At 39.0% G+C, this 24,281-nt stretch overlaps 1 protein-coding gene across 1 annotated transcript in view; it reads right to left on the reverse strand.

Moving 5' to 3' along the window:
- SEL1L (SEL1L adaptor subunit of ERAD E3 ubiquitin ligase) overlaps positions 1–17,510 on the reverse strand; it is a 48,051-nt gene extending 30,541 nt beyond the window's left edge. Inside the window, exons 1-3 of the mRNA XM_016137509.2 lie at positions 17,333–17,510; positions 12,475–12,512; positions 11,421–11,652 (exon numbers count right to left, since the gene is read on the reverse strand). Coding sequence (XP_015992995.1) covers positions 11,421–11,652; positions 12,475–12,512; positions 17,333–17,402 — 340 coding nt within the window. The 5' untranslated portion in view covers positions 17,403–17,510. The remainder of the gene's footprint in view (positions 1–11,420; positions 11,653–12,474; positions 12,513–17,332) is intronic.
- Positions 17,511–24,281: the final 6,771 nt, after the last annotated feature.

Genomic DNA, 24,281 nt, shown 5'->3' on the forward strand with positions numbered 1-24,281 from the left:
TATGAGAAATGTCTACTTGAGATAATTGACTAGAAACTATCAAGTCCTAGTAAGTAACTTCTGGAAGATTTTAAAACAAGTTTAGAAGGTAACAGCAATTTCCCTCTTGTGATTTTGCTTGGACAAGATAGCTGAGAGATACAGATTTGCTTTCTAGGAACATAATAATAAAGAATGTTTTTAACCCTGCATTAAAGCAAGTTATTGTAATCTATAGGTTCTGTTAATAAGAAAACTATATATTTATGTTGCTTGTTTGAAGCTATCTTGTGTTTCCAAACATACAACAGTAAGTAGTATTTTAGTCAAATATATTTGTAGTAAAATAGTTGAAACACAATTATTTAATGTTAAAAAGCTATCCACCTCAAGACAACTATCATACAGCGTCCATCAATTTTACTGAACACCAAGATAAAAACTCAACCAACCAAGCGTCATCAAAAATCCCCAAAGTACTAAGAATGATAATTTAACTTGCGATAAAGCAAATTGTACAGGCCAAATTAAGAGGTATTTACTATTTTCTGGGAAATAGTATATAATAATCTCTTAGGGGAAAAATACCAGTTAGGTAATTTACTACAAGCAGACTGCTTTCAACCAAGCTTGAGAACTGCTAACTGCAGTTGAGAAATTACATATGTTAAAGAGGGAAAGGCGGGCAGACTATATTAAGGCAGTACTTTAAGGATTAAAATGTACTTTTCAGACAAAAAATGAAATGTAGTCATATGGAGAATGAACAAAATGTTAAGATCAGTTCATAGAAGCTCAGTTCTCTCTGTGAAAAATAATAATTTTTAAGTAGAAATAGAAGCAAGCGCTGGCCCACGTGCCCAGAAGTGACAAGCTTCCTAACACTTAGGCGACATGCACTGCCAGGAACCATATAGAGTGAAACCTGCTCAGGAAAACTGCTAGTTAGGAAAACTGAGTTTCTCTAAATAATGGCTTTAAAGATAGTTCTGAGTGTCGAAAGCCCTGGTGGGTACTTTTCCCATGAGGGTGGTCTCCTAAAGGTCTCCTTACAAGTAAGTTCTTGTACAACCAAAGAAACAACAGTAGGACCTGTTGTAGGTAATGACTTATGTTTCCTTAACCATCTAATTCTGTTTACTCTGATTACTAAATCCAGGTTTGTTTATTCCCTGCCACCCCCATGCAAGTGACAATGAGGTAGAAATGCCATCCTGTTACTCAATTAATGTGCTTACATCAGCACAAGATTAAGCATGATTTAGTAAGTTTAAACTCAGTTCCTTCTGTGCCATTCAAAATAGAGCAACATGCTAGTTATTTAATTTTTCTTCCTAAGACTATAAGAATAATGTATTTATTGCAGAAAAGACAATCCAAGCAATAGAAAAATACAAAATTAAAGAAAAATCAGTCATATTTAGCTACCACTGCAAATTCTTTTTTTTTTTTCCTCAAGGGTAATGGCTGTTAATGAAAAAGAAGTTGTTTTCTTTTTACTTACAAACATATGCAGGTGGGGGAGGGAGGGAATGGTCTTTCTTTCACATAAGGAACTCATGGCGGTTAATTTTGTGTCAACTTGGCTGAGCCACAGTGCCCAGATATTTGGTCAAACATTATTCTGTGAAGGCGTTTTCTAGATGAGATTAACATTTAAATCAATGGACTTTGAGTAAAGCAGATTACTCTCCATTATGTGGGTGGGCCTCAGAGAACAAAGACATCTCCTCTGAGCAAGAAGGAATTCTGCCAGCAGACGGCCCCCAGTTCTCTTTCTCTGCAGAACCCTAACCAATAGAGGATCATACTAAGTGAATTATTTTCAATGTGACATTTTCACTTAACACTGGCTTTCTTCCAAGTGGCAGACAGTGCAGATAGGCTCATTATGATTCTTAACCCCTTTCTCACTTTCTGTAGCAATAGGAATGGTCAGGGGATACATTCGGCAGTTCTACCAATGACTTCTGGGGGAGGCTCCCTCTTCTTATGCAGGCTCCACTTCTTCCTGAGGACCAAGGGCCTGGAGGTACAGACACTACCAGGTGTGACCACATGGATCAAAAACAAAGATAAAGCCAATTTACTAAGGTGACAACAGGAGAGAAAGAAGGAGCTGGAGTCCTTGCTGGCACAAGCCCTGAACTGCCTGTGAAGTTCTGGCTGTATGGGCAAAATAAACAAAACTCTGCTTCCCCCACCATCTGATGGATTTTGTTGTTTGCAACAAAACATGTTCACTTTAAAATGACTATGAGTATTCTTTATTAGGGAGTACCACAGCGTAATCATTCCCCTCTTGATGGTCACTGATTTGTTCACTTTCAACAAACGTTGAGATGATGTGCAGAAAACAGTAAACATAACAGGCATGACTGTTATCCTCTGAGAGACTGGCCCTTAGCTGGCATCTGGGAACTTAGATTTTGGATGGATTTCCACCACCCTAACTGACAGAAGTGACTCTCTGTGCCTAAACTGTTTGTAAAAACAATGTGGTTTTATGCTCAACATCAGTTTTTCTCCTGGGAGTCTGCAATTTTGGTACATGCAAAGCAGAAAGTGACTACATGACTAGTTTCTATATCTTCCCTGGGGAATAACATTTAACATGTTTTGTCACATGTGCTAAGGGATTTAAGTGTGTCCCCTGGGAGAAGACCTTTGGACACTTGCACCTTGTTTCCTTTGGACTTTGCCTCACGCTGGTTTTGTTTTGTAATCTTTCACTATAATAAATTACAGCTGTGAGCGTGACTATATGCTGAATCTGCCCAGCAAATCATCAAACTTGGAGGTTGTCTGGCGAACCTCCGACATCAGTTGGCATCAGAAGTGAGATTCAAAGTTACCTGTGACTCACTGAAATATGGGGCAAGCATTGAAATATGGGGCAAGCGCTGTTTGGGAAAGGGAAGGAGAGGGGCAGGGTATGGCAAACCTCTGGGGTTCCAACTGTTACAGGGTCATCTGCGGGATGCAGCAGCAGCAGCAGAGTTGCTATCTGTTGTGAGAGGTCAAAGTTACCTGTGGGATTTGAGAATGCCAGATTCAATTCCAAGAGAATCAGCTCGCTGGGTTCCCAAGTTGCTTTGGGCCATGCTAAAAGTGATGCCTTGGCTTCTGTTCTCTACCCGAGATGGGAGAAGAAAAGGCCCCCAAATTCCCAAAGGTAAATGGGTCAAAATATTAAAACTTTGCACTGCTCTTTCCTCCAGGTGGGGTGGGGGTGAGGGGAAGAGAGTTACATTAGGTCTCAAGGCTGGAGCAAAAATTTTAGATAAACCAGAAAAAAGGGAGGGAGGTAACACGCCAGCATTTTTTCAGCCTCGCTCCTGCTGCTGCTGCTGCTGCTGCTGCTGCTGCTGCTGCTGCAGTAGCCTGTCCCACTCGCCATCCTACCCTGCATTCTAGCCTGGATTTTGCTGGATTTTTCCTGGCAGTTATAATGTTAACACTGCAAATGCTAAAGTGACTGTTAGGAATGTAAATAAATTTGCAATGAATGAAAAAAAAAAAAAGGGAAAATTTTTTAGTGGCTTTTGTGGTTATCATATCTGAATGTATGGTAAAAACTGATGTTATAAAACATCAAATGCTTGAAATTTCACACATGACAGAGGAATCACCTATCCAGGAAGCCGCACAAAAGAAACGCGCCTGCAGGATGCAACTGCTAGGCTTTCTGCTGCTGGTGGGCGGGCTGGGATTTAAACTCTTGTGTTTTGTTATTGAGGGGAGCAGAGTTTGCCACTCTATGCCTTTTCCAGAGAGTTTAAGTTCATTATTTTTAAGAAACAAAAGACTCAAGAAGAGCCGGCCTTTTCTCCCTTAGCTGCCAAAAAGAATTTGGATTAAAAAAAAAAAAAAAACCTGCTCGAGGGAAGGGAAGGTCAGGTTAGCACAACATGAACTAAAAGTGCAGCAAACAGGGATAAACCTGGCAAAATGTTAGATTCCCCTCTGTGTCCCATTGTTTCTGGGTGGCCCGGCAAGAACTTGTTCACCAAATATTTGCTCCTTCTCATTTACCTGTAAATTGCCTAGCTTCTCTTTCAAGTCCAAACCACTACCTGGCACACCTGGCACCACCCCCTCCCTCCCGTTCTCCTTAGCTCAGGATGGCATATAAGTCTCAAATGCTCCATTTGTCCATCAGACTCATATTATAAATGCAAACCCCATATGCACACATGGAATAAATTTAGTTATATCCCTGTTAATCCGTCTCATGTCAATTTGATGATTAAACCAGCCAGAAGAACAATGAGGAGAAAGAGGGGAAATTTCCCCTCTCCAACACCATGGACAACTAGAGCCTCTGGAAAAAGGGAGACATTAAGAAAAGGAGGTGATAACAAAATAGTCCTGAGGATGTAAAGTACAGCACAGGGAATATAGTCAATAATATTGCAATAACTATGTACAGTGCCAGGTGGGTACTAATTGAGTACCCACCTTGTAAGTTATATAAATGTCTAAGCACTATGCTGTATACCCAAAACATAATATTGAATATAAACTGTAACTGAAAGAAAAATTAAAATTTTTTTTTAAAAGAGAGGCGGTATCTAGATGAAGATATAATATGGAGTTCTAAAAAGCAGATTTAGTTTGCTAATGAGTGCTTGTGAAAGCAGAGGTCTGACCTGTAGACACTATCGTGCACATATATCTGTGAGCGGGTCAATCTGGACTCACAGACAGATGAGACAAAAAGGGTGGAGAAAAGCCTTGCCTGCCACTTGGACTTTCTGCAGCATTTTGCCCTTGCCGCTGTGTAGAAAATTCCCTGGCTTTTTAAAAATTCTTGAATTTACAGATCCTAATTGCCTGGACTTGATTCTAAGCTACGATACTGTTGGGTATAGGCTTCCAGCCTTGGTGTGAGCTATACTGTACTGAAAGCAGGCATAGGCTCAATAAACACCAGTCAGAATCTGTGACCTCTGCATGTTAGGCCACTTCTCCACGGCAGGTGAGGAAATCACAAACACTTGGCTAAACTGTCTGGGTCGCATACAAATGCCTACAGGAAAGGGCCTGTTCTTTGATGAAACCATCTGAAATGGAGCTGCTGACTGGCTGTATATTCTGACAGAGACCAACTTTTGACTATTGTCCCAAACTGCAAGTTGGGAGAGGACACATCACAGGGACTGTGACCCTCCATTCAGTGCTGACAAGTTGGAAGGACTCCTGATCCCCCGTGGAGCATGTCTCAGTGCAGCTGACTCCTAGCCTGACTCTCTTAGTTGCTATTATGCAACATGATTACCTGACTCCGCTTATCTCACCTTTTCCCCTGCTGCACACACCTTAGTGAAATCTGATTATTCAATGCAGCTGTCCTCAGAAGGGGGGTTGACCTTTTCTAGGCCGCTCACTGGATGAGTGATCCAGGTGGAAGGAGGCAGTTATGTAAACCTGTTTTGAAATTTTTTAAAAAGTTCACGATTTCGTCCTGACCAACTCCTGAACATGACGTCTTTCTGGTCCAGCTGTTTAAAGATGTTTTTCTGGGTAGCTGTTCTGCCCCTCTTGCATACAACCCCATCAGACAAAAGGTCTGGATGAGAGTAAGCGATGATTGAAAAATTCATAACATTGATTACTGACTGGAAATACTGATTTTTTAAGAACCAAGAAAAATAAACCCAAACTCCTGCACCTGGAGAGGCATGAGAAAGAAAGGGTATTGTGATCTTTGTTTTTCGCAACTATTTCTGGAAACTTCTCCCTCTGTGCACCTTTCCACACTGTTCATGCTCTGAATTCAGACTGCTGAGCCCACGATCACACCTGATGGGCTGACGAGGGGGCAGGGAGCAAGAGGTGGCCCAGCTTCTGCACTTCCCAGGCAGAAAATCTCCAGATGTCCACATCTGTGAGGGGATGACCTGGTGTCACGGACCACAAAACTGTCTGAAACTGACTGGCAGTCCCTCTGAAACTGAGGACTGAACTAAATTATTTGGTTTAGATTGGAAACCCTAGGCCAAGATGCCTGTGGTGGGAGGCCACATCCTATTGCCTAATATAAGTCCTGCTTGGGGAGCCCCAATTCTGTAAACTCTTTGTTTTCAGGATTACCACATGTGCCCTCTGGGGTTGTTCTTCTGTATGTGTGCCCTGACTGCCATGCCACTGCCTCAGCCTTGGAAGACTTCCAAGTCAGCTTTGACTTACTGGCCAGAGGTTGCTAGGCCTGAATTGATACTTAGGGCCTGGTAAACAAGGTTAATATGGAAACTTGAGGAAGCCACCCACTTTCTAAGACAAATCTTTCTGATTAATGGCTTTTGTTAACTGGCTAAGTCCAAGACCTGTGAAAGGCATGAATGAAATTAATACTGAAGACTGGTCTCCCTCTACTGTCTGGGTCTCACCGATAATAACTTTGCTATAAAGACAACTTGGACAATGACCAAAGGGGTAGACTTTGCAGAGAAGAGTTAACACAGGAGGCCTAAAATTCTGTCCTTGAAATGGCTTGCTTACAAGGTTGGCCCTTGGCTGGTGTCTGGGAATCTCGCTCTGTCAAGGGTTCCTACTACCCTAATTGCTAAGTGTTGCTCACAACTGTATGAACAATACAGTTTATGCTGCTTTCCTTCTGGGAATCCACAATTTTGGTATTTGCTAGACAGAGAGTGGCTACGTGACTAGCCCCCAATAAAAACTCCAGGTATTTAAGTCTCTAATGAGCTTCCCTGGTAGACAACATTTCAAATGTGTTGTCACAACTTGTTGCTGGGGAAATTAAGCATGTAATGTGTGGCTCCCCTGGGAGAGGACCATTGGAAGATTGCACCTGATTTCCCCAAGACTTCACCCTGTGCATCTTTCCCTTTGCTGATTTTGCTTTGTATACTTTTGCTGTAATAAATCACAATTGTAACTATAACTATATGCTGAGTCCTGAGTCTTTCTAAAGAATCATAGAACCTGGGGGTATGGTCTTAGGGACCCCCAATACAACTGGGAATAAGTGTGAAATGTTCAAAACACAGCAAGAAGGCAAGTGTGGCTGCAGTCATGTGAGTGAAGGGGAGCAGCAGAAGAGGAAGTTGGATAGGAAGGGCTTGATCATATAAGCCTTCATTAGCAAAGGTTAAGGAGCTGAATTTTATTCTGTATGTGATAGGAAGCCACTGGAGGCTTCTGAACAGGAAGATCAGTCTGGCTATTATTAGAGAACTGATGATGAGGGTTGGGGAGGGGGGGCGTGTGGTGTGTGTGTGTGTGTAGGTGGTAAAAGCAAGGACACCAGATAGGAATCTCTTACATAATTGAGACTCTTCAACTACCCTTGGGTGGTTCAGGATCTGCTTTAGAAAGAAGAAAGTTAAGTTTCTCTTCATGAATGGGTAGAAATGTGATAGATGAATTTGAGCAATGGAGTGAGAAAGGTATTACAGCTGTGGGGAGAACCTGTTCAGAGGTCCAGCGGCATAAATTGCACGATGTGTCTGAAGAATGGTGATAGGTTTAATATTGCTGAAAAAGGGTATTGAGGGAGAGCCATGGGGATGATATCACAGAGTTCGGCAAGCATGCCGAACTTCTATCAACATGGCAGGGACATGGATGAGAGGCTGACAAATGAAGCAGGTCTAGAAGTAATTGTCACATACCCAGTTCTAATGTAGCTGGGACTGTACACACACAAAGCCATGTGTATGTAATTTATATGTGAGAACATAAGCCTTTTCATGCATTAATAATAAAGTCTAAAAGGAAAAAACGAAGCAATTATTAAAAAACTAAAAGCAAACAAGTGAATCTAAATGTTTATAAGATGGTTGGTATAACCACACGGAAATATTTAAATGATTTTTAAAACACCATATTACGAATCCCTAGTAAAATATATACTAAAAACAAAAAGAACCATAAAGAAATCTTAAACTGCATTCAGTGGTCCTGCAGTTAGTGGTAAGGGGGCCACTGTTATTTTGAAACTATATATAGTTTTATACACACACACATATACACATACAAAGTTATATATACATATACATAGTTATATATATATATATACACATATATATACACACACATATATATTAGGATAAAGCAATACAACACTAATATCATTAGGTACCAGGCATCAGGGAAAGGAGACACAAACATTAAAGAAAGAAGTGAACACCCTGATGGGTAGAAAGGGCTGGCAGCAGACCTGCAATCCATTCTCTCCTTTTACTGCCCAAGAAACAGAAGAACAGAGCGGTAACATGATCAAATCTTAGAAATTTACTAACAAGAGACCTTGTGGCAAATACACTTGAGGTATTTACTACCAGGAGAACTCTTACTTATGGAATGCTTACCATTCCACAAAGGATGGACTTTCACTGTACGGAAACCGGAGATAGATGTATTTACGAGGCATAACTTTCTAGAAAATATCACACAAGCTATGCAGTTACCAGAGAGTAAACTGAAGACATTTCATAACTGAAATGGCTCCCATTTGTGGAGATCACACTCCATATGCATTACTTTGATGCCTCATATGTTGAACTTTGGACCAGAGTACATTCTAATTGAAGCAAGATAGGACCTGGGCGCAGTCTGGTAGCCATGCACTTCTCTACTCTTTGCCTGTGTCTTGCCATCATTGTATCTTTGAAAATATTAGTCACGTTTGATAGTGGGTATAATCTGATTCCTGCAAGTCCAATTTTCCAATCTGACCCTTTGTGTTATCCTGCCTGTAACATTTAATTTGAACTGGAAGAATTGGTATAAATGATACATGTCCGAACCCTATCCACTCAAAAAGGCCTATTAATAATAACAACTCAGCTGCAACGCATATTCTGGGTTCTCAGACTGTAGCATCTAAAAACAATTTCTCACTAAAAGGAATCTGGGTTCCTTGGAGAAATGATTGAGATTCATTTCTGGATCAGGAAATGTGTAAGATGAATTTTGGACATCTTGCCCTGCCTGAAAAAATAGAAGTTGAAAAGTCACCTACGATTAGTCAAAAGAACAAAGGAATGAACTTAAAAGGACTCTCAATGACCCAAATTGGGATAATGTGAGTGATAAAAAAGAATGATTGCAATAGTGTGAAGGATAAATATATAAAACCCATGGATTTGTAATGATGCTAAAAGCAAAGCAAAGCAAAACAGAAACAAACAAAAACGCATTCACTGGTCTCCTCTGGAGGTTGCTACGGAGGTTGCTACAGCACCATATTATTATTTAAAAATATTTCAAAGGAAAGAATCAAGCATTTATCCTGCTTTCCCCGTATGGACTGTATACCAGAGTAAGCAAATAGTTGATCAGGAAAAGTTCTTTTAAAAGAATCCCAGGTAACAAATGCAGGAGAAATGATGAATTCGAAAACCATCATTTTGTCATGCCTAATGAAATAATGGATCTAGACAACAAACAAAATGGTTGCCAAAGCCTCTAGGTGGAAGGTCAGTGAGGAACTTTAAAATGGCTGCATCAGGCAGGTGTTCACTGCCCAACCTCAGTGGTTAATCACTAGAAGTGAGACAATCAGAGACTACATGCCTCCCACGTGATGCAAAACACTCCCAGGACATACAAAACACTATCTATGAAATATTCTCAATAAAAAATAGAACTGACTCTACCTAAGCCTCTAGAGCTAACTTCTAGTTTATAGAGCAGCAGAAAGTGGAACATGTTAAAGGACATTAAAAGAATACAACCAGCTAGATTCAGAACGTGGGAAGTTACATAGCACAAAGGTCATTGTTTCTTTAACAAATGACACTTAAAAACTAGGGAGGAAGAATTGTTACAGATTAAGAGGAACTTAAGATCTAAGCCTCTATACTGATTCCAACAAACCAATTCTAAAAGACATTTGAGATTGTGAAAACTGAACAGAATCTAGGTATTGGGTGTCTTAGGTCTAAGAGCTAATTTTGTGGGTGTTATAATACCATTCAAATTTTGTTGAAAAAAATTATTTTTATATATACATAGACAGGTTAAATTATATGTGGAATCTACTTTAAAATACTCTAGGAAAGATAACAGAGTAATAGTAAGTGGGGTAGTGAAGATGAAACGAGAGTGTTGAAGCTGATGGATGGTGAGTCCCAGGCAGGGCCTTTACCCCGTCTCTTGGACGTCTCCCTGATAAAAAATGAAAAATGAACTAAACTATAGTATTTGGCCAAAATTTAAAAATGGTAATATACAGTTGGCAGAGGTATAGGAAAAAAAGTAGCTTCAAAGGAAGCAAACACAATTACTTTTCTGAAGAACAATTTAGCAATACATAGCCTTTTAAAATTTTACATTCAGTCCAGCAAATTCACTTTTAAGAACTAATTCACTGTAGAGAAAAAATAACAAGAACTAATTGTGAGGGAATTTTCATATATGTGCCATTATATCTAAAATGATCTCCAGCAAAAATCAAACAAAAACATTGTAAAAAATCTATTTCTAAGTTACAGCATATTTACATGTAAAATTTTTTATAGCCATTAACCATTAAGTTGTAAAAGAGTACTAAATGATATGGGAAAATTTCAAAATAAACTATTAAGTGTGAAATCCATGATATAAAACAGTATACATGTTTTGACCCAATTTAGTCTTCAAACCACACATCTAGAAAAAAAGCCTGAAAGAATATTCTCCATGATGTTAACTGCTGTTATATCTAGTTCATGGGATCGAGGTACTTAATTTTGTTTAATGGTTTTTCTATTCACGAATATGGAATACTTATAATAAAAAATATATCTTTAAAAGGTAAAATCTAGATCAATTCCTGAAAGAGGCTAATAATGGAATAAGTGGGTATTGCATATTTGAAATAACAAACTAAATGAAATAAGGTCAGTGGGACAGGACAGAGTAGATAAATTAATTCATTCTTGAAAGGAGAGATGTTTAGCACATTGTATTGCGAGAAAGATCATGTTTTAAGTTTTAAATTTTAAGTTTAAGTTAAAAAAAAGATCTCAAGAAGGTGAAAGCTGGAAGATTACAGTGTATGTAAGCTTCAAATGGACAGGGATAAACATCTAAATGGCATTACCTAGGATGACTGAAAAGGTTACTATAGAAAAAATCCTAACACAATTCTGAAAATAACCAAAGCAGCCTGTTAGACAAGCCTGCCTGAGTTTCTATTGTGTGTACTACTCTGACAGATTATTATATACTGGAGTCTAAAAAAGAATGTTAGGATATTAATATAATACAAATGTAACTCTATTGAATTTGGCTTAATGCGGGTCAAATCTGTTAAGTAAATAACTCTGATATATTAAAATCTAGAAAATCCTGTAAAATTACATTCTCTACATTAGATGTGATTAATAATCAGTAAAACCAGATTTCTGCATCTTTCTACACTACCTTTAAAATCATAGTTGTCTCCTTCCTAAATCAGGCAAAAGCAAAGAAAATGTCCAGACTACCTGGTTTCTGTACTTTCGTTGCTTCTTCATAATCCTTGTTTTCTGGATTTGGAGAATCTAGAAAGCTGATTTCTTCTGTGACACTTTCTCCTTCTTGGCCCCTGAGGCTGTCTTCCTCTTCTTGAATAGGTGATTGCAATTCTGATTCTTCTGAATCAAGAAATATCTGACCAGCAACTACTCTGCCTGCTGTGCTATGGTCCTTTACCGACTCATCTGATGGCAAAGAAGTCTGAGAATAGAACATAGTTTTAGTTACCAATAGTACCCAAACCCCTCCAACCTAATCTATTATTTTTATAATCCAGATATAACTCCTTTAGCTCCTGTAATGTGCCATATTTGCTCATCCCTATAGGTTTTCATATGTATAGTCACTTTGTCTTCAACACTTGTCTAACCCTGCCTCTTTGAATTTCAACTTAGATGTTACTTCTCCCAGGAAGTTTAGGTTGGGTTAGGTTCTTACCCTACATGCTCCCAACAAATCTTACACTTTCCTGTTTCTTATCTATATTCCTTCTAATATAAAGATCGGAGAGCATAACTGATTTGTCTCTTTAGATATGTAATCATCAGCCTTATCCATTTAATCAACCACATTAAGTGCATTAACTCAATAGATTTTTTTAAAAAAATTGACATAAGTGGAAACAAATAGCAGAGGTTCAGTCTTCAAAATTAAAAAACCTTAAACACTTAAAAAAAAAAAAGTAGGAATAAAATCAATCTCACTGGGTAGTAAAAATGTTACTGCCTTTAGGCTCCACACACACACACACACACACACACACACACTCGCATTCAAGTTGAAATTAAACCTAATAACACTCCTAATGGAAATATTTATTATTTTCTCCCCTACAGATGATTTTTTTCCTCCAGAAGAACTAGAACTAATATTAATACCAGCTAACAACTAACTTTTTCTTTTCTTTTTCAAAATCCAATTCTGTTGCTCAAAAGGTATTAGTTTCATATCCTTTCTAAGCTACATAATTCAAGCTTTTAAACTAGGCATCAAATACAGGTCAATACAAATTTTAGTACATACCTTGGACTCTAAGGATTCGTCCTGGCCGCCGTCTTCATCTGTAATTTTAAGACAAGTCAGTCATCTTTCTTGTTATTATAAGTACAACAAATAATAAGTACAACAAATAATAATCAGACACTGGATAAATAAATCTAGAATGATCTATAAATGGTTGTATTCAGCAACTATTCAGAAAAGATTAAGTAAAAGGTAAAAAAGGGTTGGGGGCATAGTTTTTCCTTTCTCCAGGAAAGACATTAAGCTTCATCTGTTACATGGGTAGGAAGACCAGCAACTACCACACAAAAACCGATACTTCAGATACCACCCAATCCTATATATATAGTCTACTACTGAAAATGAGTTACTAAGTTTATAAAAATAAATCTCTGATTTTGGGGTCCAGGATTCCACCTATTCTTTTCCTCTGCTCAGAATCTGGAGTTACACCAGCTTATTTTAGTGCGAATTAGCCCTTTATCATTCTACTATTCCGTGTTTTCTTGCTATTACTTCTATTCTGGCTACTCGTTATTCTTTTTCCTGCTCTTAAATAAACATATTCGACAACCCAATATCCATATGCAAATGTTTGATCTTTGTGTTCCTGCCAGTTAAAAACATACACCTGTCAGACAAGCTCCAAGATTCCTTGGTACCCTTAAAATTACCTGATTTGTCTAGGAGTGAGCTTGACTTTTGCCTGCTCCATAAATTATATGAGAAATTAGCCAGTAGAAAAAAATGCTATAAGACCATGCAATTTTTACTAAAAATTTGGTGTTACAGTTGCTATTTTACTTCATATGGTCATACCCTAAATATTATCTGTAACTTGTAACTCTCTAAAGTATAACAAAAACATGTTTTGGAATTTGTATTATCATAGTACTGAGCTAACTTTAAGAAGTATAATCAACTCAAAATTATGTATAAAATACACCACTCTATTTCACAGTATTTCTTTTGAATATTTGCAAAAACAAATAAAAGTCTACTAGTGAGGTTTTGTCATATACAAAAGTGCTTAAATTGTAGCTATTTTCACATTCACTGCTTTCAGATTATCTTCCGAATACATTTCTTCCTGGTGAGTGGGGAGCATGTATTAGTCCCCTAGTACCCGTAACATTCAGGTAGTGATGTCAATTGATTAACATCACCCTTCATGCTAACTCCCTCACAAGCATCACCTAAAGCCCAAGTTCTAACATATGGTTCAAATTCCACTCTTAGCAAATCTTGGGATAAAGAGAGAAAACTTCATCTCTATTACAAATCGAAGTTGTATGGGTGGATGTATTTAATTAATCACAAACATTAACTAATATATCAAGAGCAGACATTAAATATGTAAATATGTATCCTAAAATACTGAAACTTTAGATTAGTTGGAACTCTTAAATCACTAAATCAATAAATTTAGGACCTTGCCACAACAGGTCACATATGTAGTTAATCAGTAAATAATACAGATGCCTATGAATAAATTTTAAGACATGTATATTTGAGACACTAGAAGCTGTTAGGCATTAATGTGTTTTTGAACTCTAAGAGATATGGGAATTTGTGACATCAGGGTCATTTCATGTGAATTGCATCATGCTTCTCTCTCTCACTCTCTCTCTCTCTCTCTCTCTCTCTCTCTTCACAAACTAGAACTATATACTAAGGTTACTGGTAAATAAGAGAACTCTTTCTCATTTACTAAACTGGGAGAAACTACTCCAGATGGTAGTCTTAAAGCATATGCTATTTTCTCTTTCAAACTGATATGTTCATTCACATATCACATTTAAAAAAAGTTGCTTCAACCTAGAAACTTCTGATATGTAATAGTCAGGTAAGGATTAAAGACACTAAAGTAATACATAAATAAAAAGAAAACTGTAATGCTTTTGTAACAACACAGACATCAAGCAACAAGAAAAATGTAAAAGGATTTCAATGAGTAGTTACGGATTTCTCACTCAACAGTATCACATCCAAAATATAATGATTTGCATTACACTTTAGTAATTGTACACTTTCCTTTGGAAAAGACCGATTTTCATTTTTATTAGCTAACAAAACTGCAAAGTATTCTTTCAGGGAAAAGTAATCATTACAAATTCATTTTCCAACTTGTCGGGTAAATTACATCAATACACTTTCAAACACAGAAAGCCTTAAGAGTTTGGAGAGACATCCCGTCTTCTGCTTTGTCATTAAATTTATGCAGATCCTAAGATACTTTTAATTCTTAATGATTCCAAATCCACGGCCTGGAGAGCTGGGTTCAAAACCTGACTCATCACACATTAATCTTACACAGGTTCAATATGGCAGGCTGGCTCAGCCTCCTTTTTCTCAATGTGTTAAAAACGAATACCATCTGCCCTGTTGATTCACAACGTTTTGAGGGACAACAGAACAATGACATTAAACATCCTCTGAGATCTGAAATCTACTATTTAAATAAATGGTATTAATATAGCTATTATTTGAAGTAGACCTAATTTAAAAGACTAATATTGTTTGGCATAAAGAAAGAAAAGTAAACCATTTGCCTCTTCCTGCCAAAAATAAGACAACATACATATTTCTAAGTGAGAAAAGTTATAGCATTTTTCACTATTATCTTGAGAAAAATGAAGGAGAAATCTTTTTAATGTCCTTTTAATTTATTTATTCACAGAGAACATTTTTCCAATAAAAGGATCATTTTTTTTACATGCCTCTAAAAGAAGATATTAAATAATAGCTACTAACAGTGATAGAATCAAGATTCCCTTTCTTGACTGATAATATTCTACCTGCTAATAAATGCAACTTGTCCTGGGTAATCTTTAACATTCAAACCTTAAGTCAATGCAAAATTATGACCAAAATCTTGATTTTTATATCGCGGCAAATCTTTAAACCTAAGCTAAAAATGAGGCTGTCAGACCATATAAACAATTTAATGAATAAAAGTCAATTGAAAATCCATGTACTCACTTTATAAAACTTTACCTCACGTAAGTGTTTTGTGATATTTGCACTTCACGTGAGCACAAGATGGCCTTTATTGCCTGTCCATATGTACATCTACATTGTTTTAGTTCTAAGTAAAGTTTTTGCCTCTACCTGAGAAATGTTTTGAACAGTTTATGATGGGAAATCACAGCAGGCATTCTTGAACCTAGACCTCTGCTTACATCAATACAACCCAAAGACTTGACATTTCAGTATTAATAGTCTCCTCTTGTAATATGCCGAGAATCCCAACTGTTGATTAAATGACTTCGAGTATTGCCACGAACATGAAATTCTAAGTATAAAAAATTTAGTCAAAGGAAGACATAGGAAAATGTATGCTTTAATTTTCTTTATATTCGGCAAACTGAATTCAGAGAGGTACATACCATGTTCTTTAACCAATAGTTCTCACAATTTAAAGAATCACTTGTGAAGCTTGTTAAACTACAGACCCTGACCTGTTCCAGATCTAAAATTACACTTTTAACAAATCCCTAAGAACAATTTGATGCAGGTAATCCATGGTCCATCATGTACTCTACCCATAACACTAAAGAGTTTCACTTCATACTTTCTTTGATCAAATAACTGCTAGCAGTGCTTCAAGAGTTAAGTAGTTTTAAAGATTTGGTCATGGATGCAAGGTATCACTAAAAGCGGAGGAGGTAAGCAGACCTCAAAGTATGATGTGGGCAGTAAAGTACCTAGTCTATGCTTGTTGCTTTTGAAATGATATCTCAGATCACTTTATGGACAGAATTTTAGGTTTAGGTGTCTTATTTTAGAAACAAAATGATGTTATGCCATTGATTTACAACTAGGACAGATAATTTGGGGATTCAAGTAATCATCTGGGAAATTTTGTTGGAAAAAAAAGAGTTGACATTTATACCCTGCCTTGTTCTAAAAAAATTTAAAGCCACAGAACAGCTGTTTTGTTAACAGAAACTGATTAAAATTCAAAAGCTTTATTGTACTAATTGTTTCTCTACCAACACTTAGAAACACTAAGTGTTTCTTTACCAACACTCTCAAAATAGAAGTTTTCAGATGTAGACAGATTAAACTGTTAAAAATAAAAGTAATTCTTTTCAGAACCCGTGTATAAATCACCTAATTGGAAAATCAATTCAAAGCGCACAAATTTCCAGATCTATATAAAAAGGTAAAACTAGCTACTATCCATTTTAAACTTATAAAGACTATAATTTTCTCACAAATCATAAAATTACTGTCAACGAAAATGGAGCAACTCAGAAACACTGTGACAGGGGTAAAAACCACTTTCTCAAGAATAATCCTTAAAAAGGGGGAGGGAGTGGACATAATTACATCAAAAGTTTTCATTATTCAATAGACAGAGACCTGGAACCATCTTAGGTACAAGCAAACCACTGTCAACATCCTGGTTTTGATGGACGTGGCTCTGCCCAGTGACAACCCCAGGTGTGTCAATTACTTAAATTACAATCCCCAAATCCAGTTTCAGACCCGATGCAGCGCATAATCTACATGAAAGTCGAGGAAACTCCAGTAGGGCTCGTGTGTCACTGCGGATCGAAGCCAGCTGTCGGACTACACTCCCAAGGAGTTAATTCCTCATTCGTGAGAAGGAGTCCTGCAAAGTTTGTTAAGTGAACAGAAGTGTGGGCAGGATGACCGCCCCTTCTTTATCTCCTCTCTCTAGTTCCCTAAACACCCCCTCTCGTTTTGGTCAACCGAAGCCCAAGGAATGACAGCCCACTAATGACAGGCTAGTGCAAGGTGTGACCAGAAAGTGTGGAGTCCCCAGCTTGAGCCCCCAAGGCCCTGCGTCGGGATGGAGGCCGGGGGGGCGGTGGCTCCCGGCCTCCAGTCCGAGGGGGCGGATACTGACCTGAAGATGCCAAGGCCGAGCTCAGCAGCATTGCACACAACAGCAGCGTCAGCCCGACCCGGACTCGCATCCTGCTCTCGGGGCCGCTGCCACCCCCTGGAGCTGTCGCTTTCGCTGTGCCACCACCGACTCAGGGGCCACCGCCTCGCCGCTGCTCTTCCTGCTCCGGCCTCTTTCCTCCGCCCCTTCCCAGGCCTCTCTGCCCAAGAACGCAGCCAATCCCCACCTGCCGCCGCGGCCACCTTGTCCAATCGCAGCGGTCTTCCCGCCCGCCCCCACTGCCCCGCCCCTGGGGTCACTCATTGGCCAATAAACACGCGAGGCTCCCACACCGGCTTTCCCGGTTGGACCACGGCGTCACCGACATGGCCCCAGTTCATTGGTAGCTCCTGGTTTCAACCATCCTGAAATCAGAGCGTGAGTCCAGGGCTGACAGAAAAGACAGTCACCTAGGACTACAATTCCCACAATGCATTTCATGGGCTTCTCTTTGTGCTTTTGGGAAGCGTAGTTTCTCCCGCGACAAGATTTAAACGTGCAGGTGGCTGTTGAAGTTAAGGGAACTTAGCTAACACCTGGGCTAATCATTAACTCAAGGCCTTGAACCACAGATTTCTTTTTCTTTTTTCTTTTCATTTTCTTTAGCATTTTATTTTATTATTATTTAGACATTTATATAGTTCATGAAGCAATCTCCCTTATTATTCCATCTTCCCTGTGGCTTCTTCTATTTTTTTTTTTTTTTTTGCCAAAATTAATATCAAGAGACGCACAATAAAGTTGAGTTTGTATGTGTTAAGCTCCTCTGCCTCTGTTTTATTTAGAACATTTAAATTGTAATAGTAATACCAACACTAAGGAAGAAAATGCAAGAGCTGGGATGAATTCGAGGTATTTCATTTTTAACTCAGGTAAAACAGTACCGCATATATGGAAACAGGATGGAACTCACTACCATCCAACCTTCTCCCACAAAACAAGAGAAAATAAACCCCACTCTGTTCAAATAATTTTAATGGTAGTTCTTATTTTTACAAGGGCCACCAGATAGTAACCATGTTGAAAACGTGCCAATAGCCTTTGCCAAACCCTTCAGACATTTGTATTCATCCTTTTCTTTTTGTAAGTTACATTGTTCTCTTCCTCATTGACGGGGTTCAGGAAGCTGGGCTGATGTTTTTGGAAATAAAGGTGACAGAGTACGCATTGCAGAAATGGAGCAAGTCTTGTGTATTAAGTGCCAACTCCAGGCATGCTCCCACTGGGTAGCAGGGCGACTTAATGGGCTTGCCAACTTCATCAAATTACTTCATTCTGGTGCCCCTAGGATCCACCCACTGTTCTTAGGCATGGAAATTTGACAATGCCAGGTTTTGGAAAAGTCACACTTGCCAGGTATCTTGATACCTCTGAGCATTCATCTCCCATCTTCTTTAATAGGGAGACCACTCTTCCACATTCATATTAGAGAGGATGAAGAAAAACTATTGCCCCATGAAAAGTGTTCTCTTTTCTGTTACTACCTTCCTGGCACTCATCTCTCTCTTTCTTTTTTTGTTTAGATTTTATTTTTAGAAAGGCATATTAATTCCAGTTTGTCAAACAGATTACAAAATGAAGGGGTTTTTTTTTTTAAACGTTAACCAAGAAATTCCACTTTCATCTGCAAAAGTCAGAGTATGCTGTTAAATACAGCCAAGATTATAAGAATACAAATGCCATTAAGTCTACTGGATCTTAAGAATTATTCACCAGCACTCACAAGAAAAAGGCAAAACTTTGCCCTCTTGAAAAGTTGTATCACATTTTAGAAGACCAGTAGAGCTTCTGGAAGCCTCAATACTTGTAATTATGCTAATAGTCCTTAAAATGTATATTATATGATCTGTGCCAAGTCAGCTAGGAGTCAACAGGCTTGATGTCAGCAGGTAAAACACACCCCTGCAGACCTGTTGCCGTTCATGATGACATTTAGAGGTCCCAAACTGCAATCTTAAAGGCTCTCCATTGCATTCAAACAGTGTGCATACACATATGAAGGGTGCTCCTACTATTAATATTTAAAACAAGTTCACTTAATACTGCAAATCACATGTAGCATAGAATGTTCAAATGTTCAGTCTTGAACTGTGTGTGACAAGGCTAAAATATCCCACTATTCCAATAAAAACAGGAGAGGAATAGTGTTAACACACCATTAATTTATGTGGTTAAGTTTTCCTAGTGAAAGACAGAAAAGCCTACACAAAATCTGGGGAAAGAAGAAAACTCAAATTTCAGCCACTGGTACCTCTCCAAAGACAGACCTGGTGTTTGTTTCTACGCCCTGCCTCCTGGAAAGCTTACCTCCGGCTCTGCCAGACACCTTCTATTTGAGAATGTTCCAATCATTCCGATCACTGCATTAAGAATATTGTTGCCCCTCACTGTATAAATGTTACATCTGTAACATCAGTCATGCCTACACGGCAACACTGTGGCTATGAGGGGAGAAGATGAAAGCATTCTCTGTGAGAGAGACAGTTGAAAAAAAAACCTACCTGTCCCATTCCTTCCTAAAAGTACTAATCATACTATTTAACTACATCTGAGCAGTCAGAGGGGGAAATAACAGGATTGCAAGGAATCTAGTCAAGTTGTCACTGCAAAGAGCAGAGGAAGAAGCATGTAACCTAGTTCAAATTACATGTGTTTCACTCTTAAACTTCTTCCCTCAAATGGGCTTTGTCTGCAAACAGGACTGGCTTTCAAAGTTTGAGTGTCTAATCTAAGTTGTTCAAACTGGTTTTAGTTTTTCCTAACAGGATCCAGCTAGATAACATAAAGCTTTTGAAACATAGCAGCAAAGGAAATAAGGAATATCTAGAAATAGGGAGCTGAAGAGAAGCCCTCCAGGTGTTGATTAGAGAAAAAGGTTTCAGCAAACGGGTCACCAGCAGTTTTCCCCGACACACATGTCCCATCATTTTTTGTCACAAAGGCCCTTCTGACAGCAGTTATTCTGTAGCTCCTTCTCCCATGGGCTTTTGAAACATAGTTGAAATGGCAATTATCAAACTCTAACACTGGTAGTACATTTATGTCTCGGTTTTGAATGGAGACATGCATAAAAATTACGTTAACAATCGCAGATGCCAGCGTAGCTACCACCTACCTTTAGACAGGTGTAGCACTTCGGGCTACGACCTGATGGCAGAGGACAGACAGGATGAGCAGGAGCCTGAGCAGACGAACCCTTCCCTTCTTCCCGTTGTGACCACAGAATCTGACCTCTCCTGGGGCTGTGCTTCCATCGCTGCGCCCTCACTGCTATTTCTGTCACTAACAATATCTTCTCAGAGTTCCTCTGATTTTAAATCATAGAGTAAAAATCTGGTATATTTTCATCCATTTTTCATTTTATTGATTATTGAGTCCTAATAATTGAACTATGTAATATTGTGGCGCGTTCAAATCTAAGACCTACAGAGCCAATTGAGATTAACTAGGAGCCTTTATTAGCCGGCTGACAACTGACTCTCTCCACCACACGGGGTCAGAGAATCAGCCCTGAGCTTCCAGAGCAGACAGCTTATAAAGCCTGAAACTACATCCTGGTGGCCTTGATCAAGCAAGCAGATTACAAAAGCAGAAGTTGGTCGTTAGCATCTAGCACAAAGATATCTTGTTTCTGGGGGACTCCTAAATCTTGTAGCAAACAAGGCCTGGTAGACAGTTTTGTTATCTGCATCCTGGAGTTAATGTTTTTTTTTTCTTGGGAGCTGGCGCCTGAAGATATCACTCCCTGCCTTGGCCTTGGGACTAGCTTACTGGAGAATTTTCCACTTTTATAGTAATTACTCTTTTATGTAATTTCATTTTACTCTTACTCACTGAAAACTTCCTTACTGGCCCTCATTTTCCCTTACTTTCCAGATGCACCTGAGTTCTAGCCATATTCACCAATATTTTTCTCATTTCATTCTAACTTAAACCTCATACCATGGCAAGATAATTTTTCATAAACACTGCTTTCATAGTCATATTCAAAAATTTTCAATGGCTGCCTTAGTCCAAAAAAATTACAACTCCTATTGACAAAATAGGAACTTATTCTGACAGTTCTATTTCTCGGGGAAGAATTGGGGAAAGAATTGGGGAAGAAACTTCTGCCTTCTACAGGAAACTCAGTGATTATCTGATTGACAAGACTGAGCAAAGTTCTCTGCTTAGTTAAGACCCGACTTTTTTTTTTTTTATCTTTTTATTTACTGAGTGCTTCTCATATTTATGGCCCCATGCTAAGTGCTGCATGGACAACTTATCCACTTCTCTTTTGTTGTTTTCCAATGTGGGAAGGAAAAAATTTTTAACTCCTATTTTTTTAGCTGGTCTCATAATTAAATGAACACAAAATAGATGAACAGGAGAAAATAACTAAATGTACTACATATGTACATATGGGGTTTCCCAAGAACGTGGGATCCCAGGCTATATTGAGCAGTTGAGACTTAAACACCATCCTGGACTAAGGAGAAGGAGTGAGGGGACTGGGCTTTCAAAGGGAAAGTAGGCAATTCAAAAGCAGATGAGAAAGAGCAAACATTTGGTAAACAAATTGTGTCTGAGCCACCCAGAACAATGGGACAAGAGGCGAGTCTAACAAACAGCATTTCTTAGCTTCTACCTGTCTGCCATACTTAGATCATATTATGATGCTAAGGTGACGCTTCCTTCTTTAAGCGGGTTTTTCTATCATCCTGGCTAATGAGGAACAAGAGAACCTAGCAGTCTTCAGCTGGTGTAAAGGGGCTGTTTTGGGGAGATTTCACACAGCTGGGGGTCTTCATTCTGACTCTGTCACTTAAGTGCTGTGTGATCACCTGTGGGAGACTCAGCGATCTCAATTTTACATGCATAGAAAAGTACCTTGATGTCCAGCCCAGGCACAAAAGTGAGGGAGATGGAGGTTTCTGTTCCTGTGCGGAAGTCTGATTGCAGATGAAGAAGGCAGTTAGGGACTAGGGTCAGGAAGAAGCCCCTGGGACTCTGGGATGAGAAGGGACCATGAAGAATTGTGGGTCTGGACTCCCCTCCGTCTACACTCCGATGAGGCGGTGTGCAGTCCAGAGGATGACTTGGCTGGAGCGATGGAAGCATCAGATGTGTCTCATACACCTCGGGTCCCCGAACCAATGTGCTGGCCTTCTCCTGTCTGCCAGTGAGCCCCTTAAAGGCCCAGCTCAGAGCCAGGGTCATTTGGAAGCGGGGGCTCAAGTACAAGCTGGCTGCTGACAACCTCTGTGACTTTAGGCACAAGCCTTCCCCATAGCCTCTGTACCACAGACTGAGTTTTGGGAGAAACAACACGTTCATGCCTCTTGCTCCCAACAGGGGCTACGTGTCCACCCTGGCCCAGAGTTAAGCAGAACTTCTTGGAAGATGTTTTCCAAAGCATCTGCTGGGAACGGCCTGTCTTTTCTGAAAGATCTGGGGGCAACACTGCCTATTTTTATAAAAACCACCATATATATAGATATATATATATATCTATATCTATATATATGCATATATGTATATGTATGCATATGCACATATATATGCATATGTATTTTCGTATATATGCATTTATATATGCATATATATTTGTGCTTACATGCATATATATATGTGTGCATATATATATATATATATATATATATATATATATATATAAGCTCTGGAAATAGACTCCCAGTTCACATCTATTGTAAGCTAAAATGGACACTTCTGAGAAATTTCTCACTTGCAGCAAATGCACCGGCTTCCTCAAGGCTTTGGGCTTATGTAGGGAATGTTCAGTCACTTGTGGTAGTTGTATCCTGAAGTTTTAGAAGCATTGGGTCTTTGTGGTATAAACTTTTTCATTTCTCTTGTATCCTTAGGGTGATTTTATGGCCAGCGACACGCAGTGTGCCCTGGGATTCTTATTCCCACCGTTCTATCATGCCATCGCGCATCCGACCTTGTCGAGGATGAAGGAAAATTGCCAGCCTTAAACTGGTGTAAGGAGGTCAGTTTTGGAAGACTTCAGACAGCTGTGTGGCTTAATTTTGACTCTGTCCCTTAATAGGTATGTGATCGCCTCTCCGTGGCTCAGTTTTCTCAATTTTAAATGTGTATAAAAGGACCACCACGACCAGCCAAGGCACAAAGGTGAGAAAGAAAGAGGTTTCTGGTCAGTCCAGAAGTCTAATTTCAGATTTAGAAGGCAGCAAAGGACTGAGGCCTTAGGAAAACCCCCCTCGGCCTCTGGTATGACAACAGAGCATGTGGAATTGTGTCTCTTCAAGCCATTTGGTTCACACTCTGGCGAGGCATCAATTTGGGTGGAGTGATGGAAGAACTTGATTTTTCACATATACCTCAGGTTTCCCACCAGATGTGCTGGCCTTCTCAATTTTTCTTGTGAGCCCTTTGTCAGCCCGCTCACAGCAAGGGTTATTTGAAAGCGAGGGCTCAAGTACAAACTGGCTGCTTACACACTTTGTCACCCTGGGCAAGTGTCTTCTCCATAGCCTGTTTACCACATTCTTAGTTTGGAGAGAAACAACATGTTCACTGCCTCTTGTTTCTCAACAGGGGCTATGTGTCCGCCATGGGCCGGAGCTAATAATATTGATTTTTTCCCTTTAATTTGAAAGAGTTAGAGCTTTATTGCTCTTGTCTTTAGCCAGCATGGGTAGTTTCAATGTTTTGTGAATGCACCTAGACCTTGACATTTTGGGGAAATTTCAAGTCCTTAAAGCAAGTCTAGGATATAGTGTGAGAAAGCCAAATTTATTTTATCAGCTTACTTCATTGGATGATTAATAAAAAGGTTGTGAATTCTCCATGTCCTTATACAGTCTGAACATAAATTCCCAGTTAAAGTTTTGTATTTACTGTAGTTGTACAAACTGTAATATTATTTATTAATTCGTAGACTTTT

This window comes from Rousettus aegyptiacus, unplaced genomic scaffold (assembly GCF_014176215.1).
Source record: "Rousettus aegyptiacus isolate mRouAeg1 unplaced genomic scaffold, mRouAeg1.p scaffold_m13_p_3, whole genome shotgun sequence".
Taxonomy (NCBI): Eukaryota; Metazoa; Chordata; class Mammalia; order Chiroptera; family Pteropodidae; genus Rousettus; species Rousettus aegyptiacus.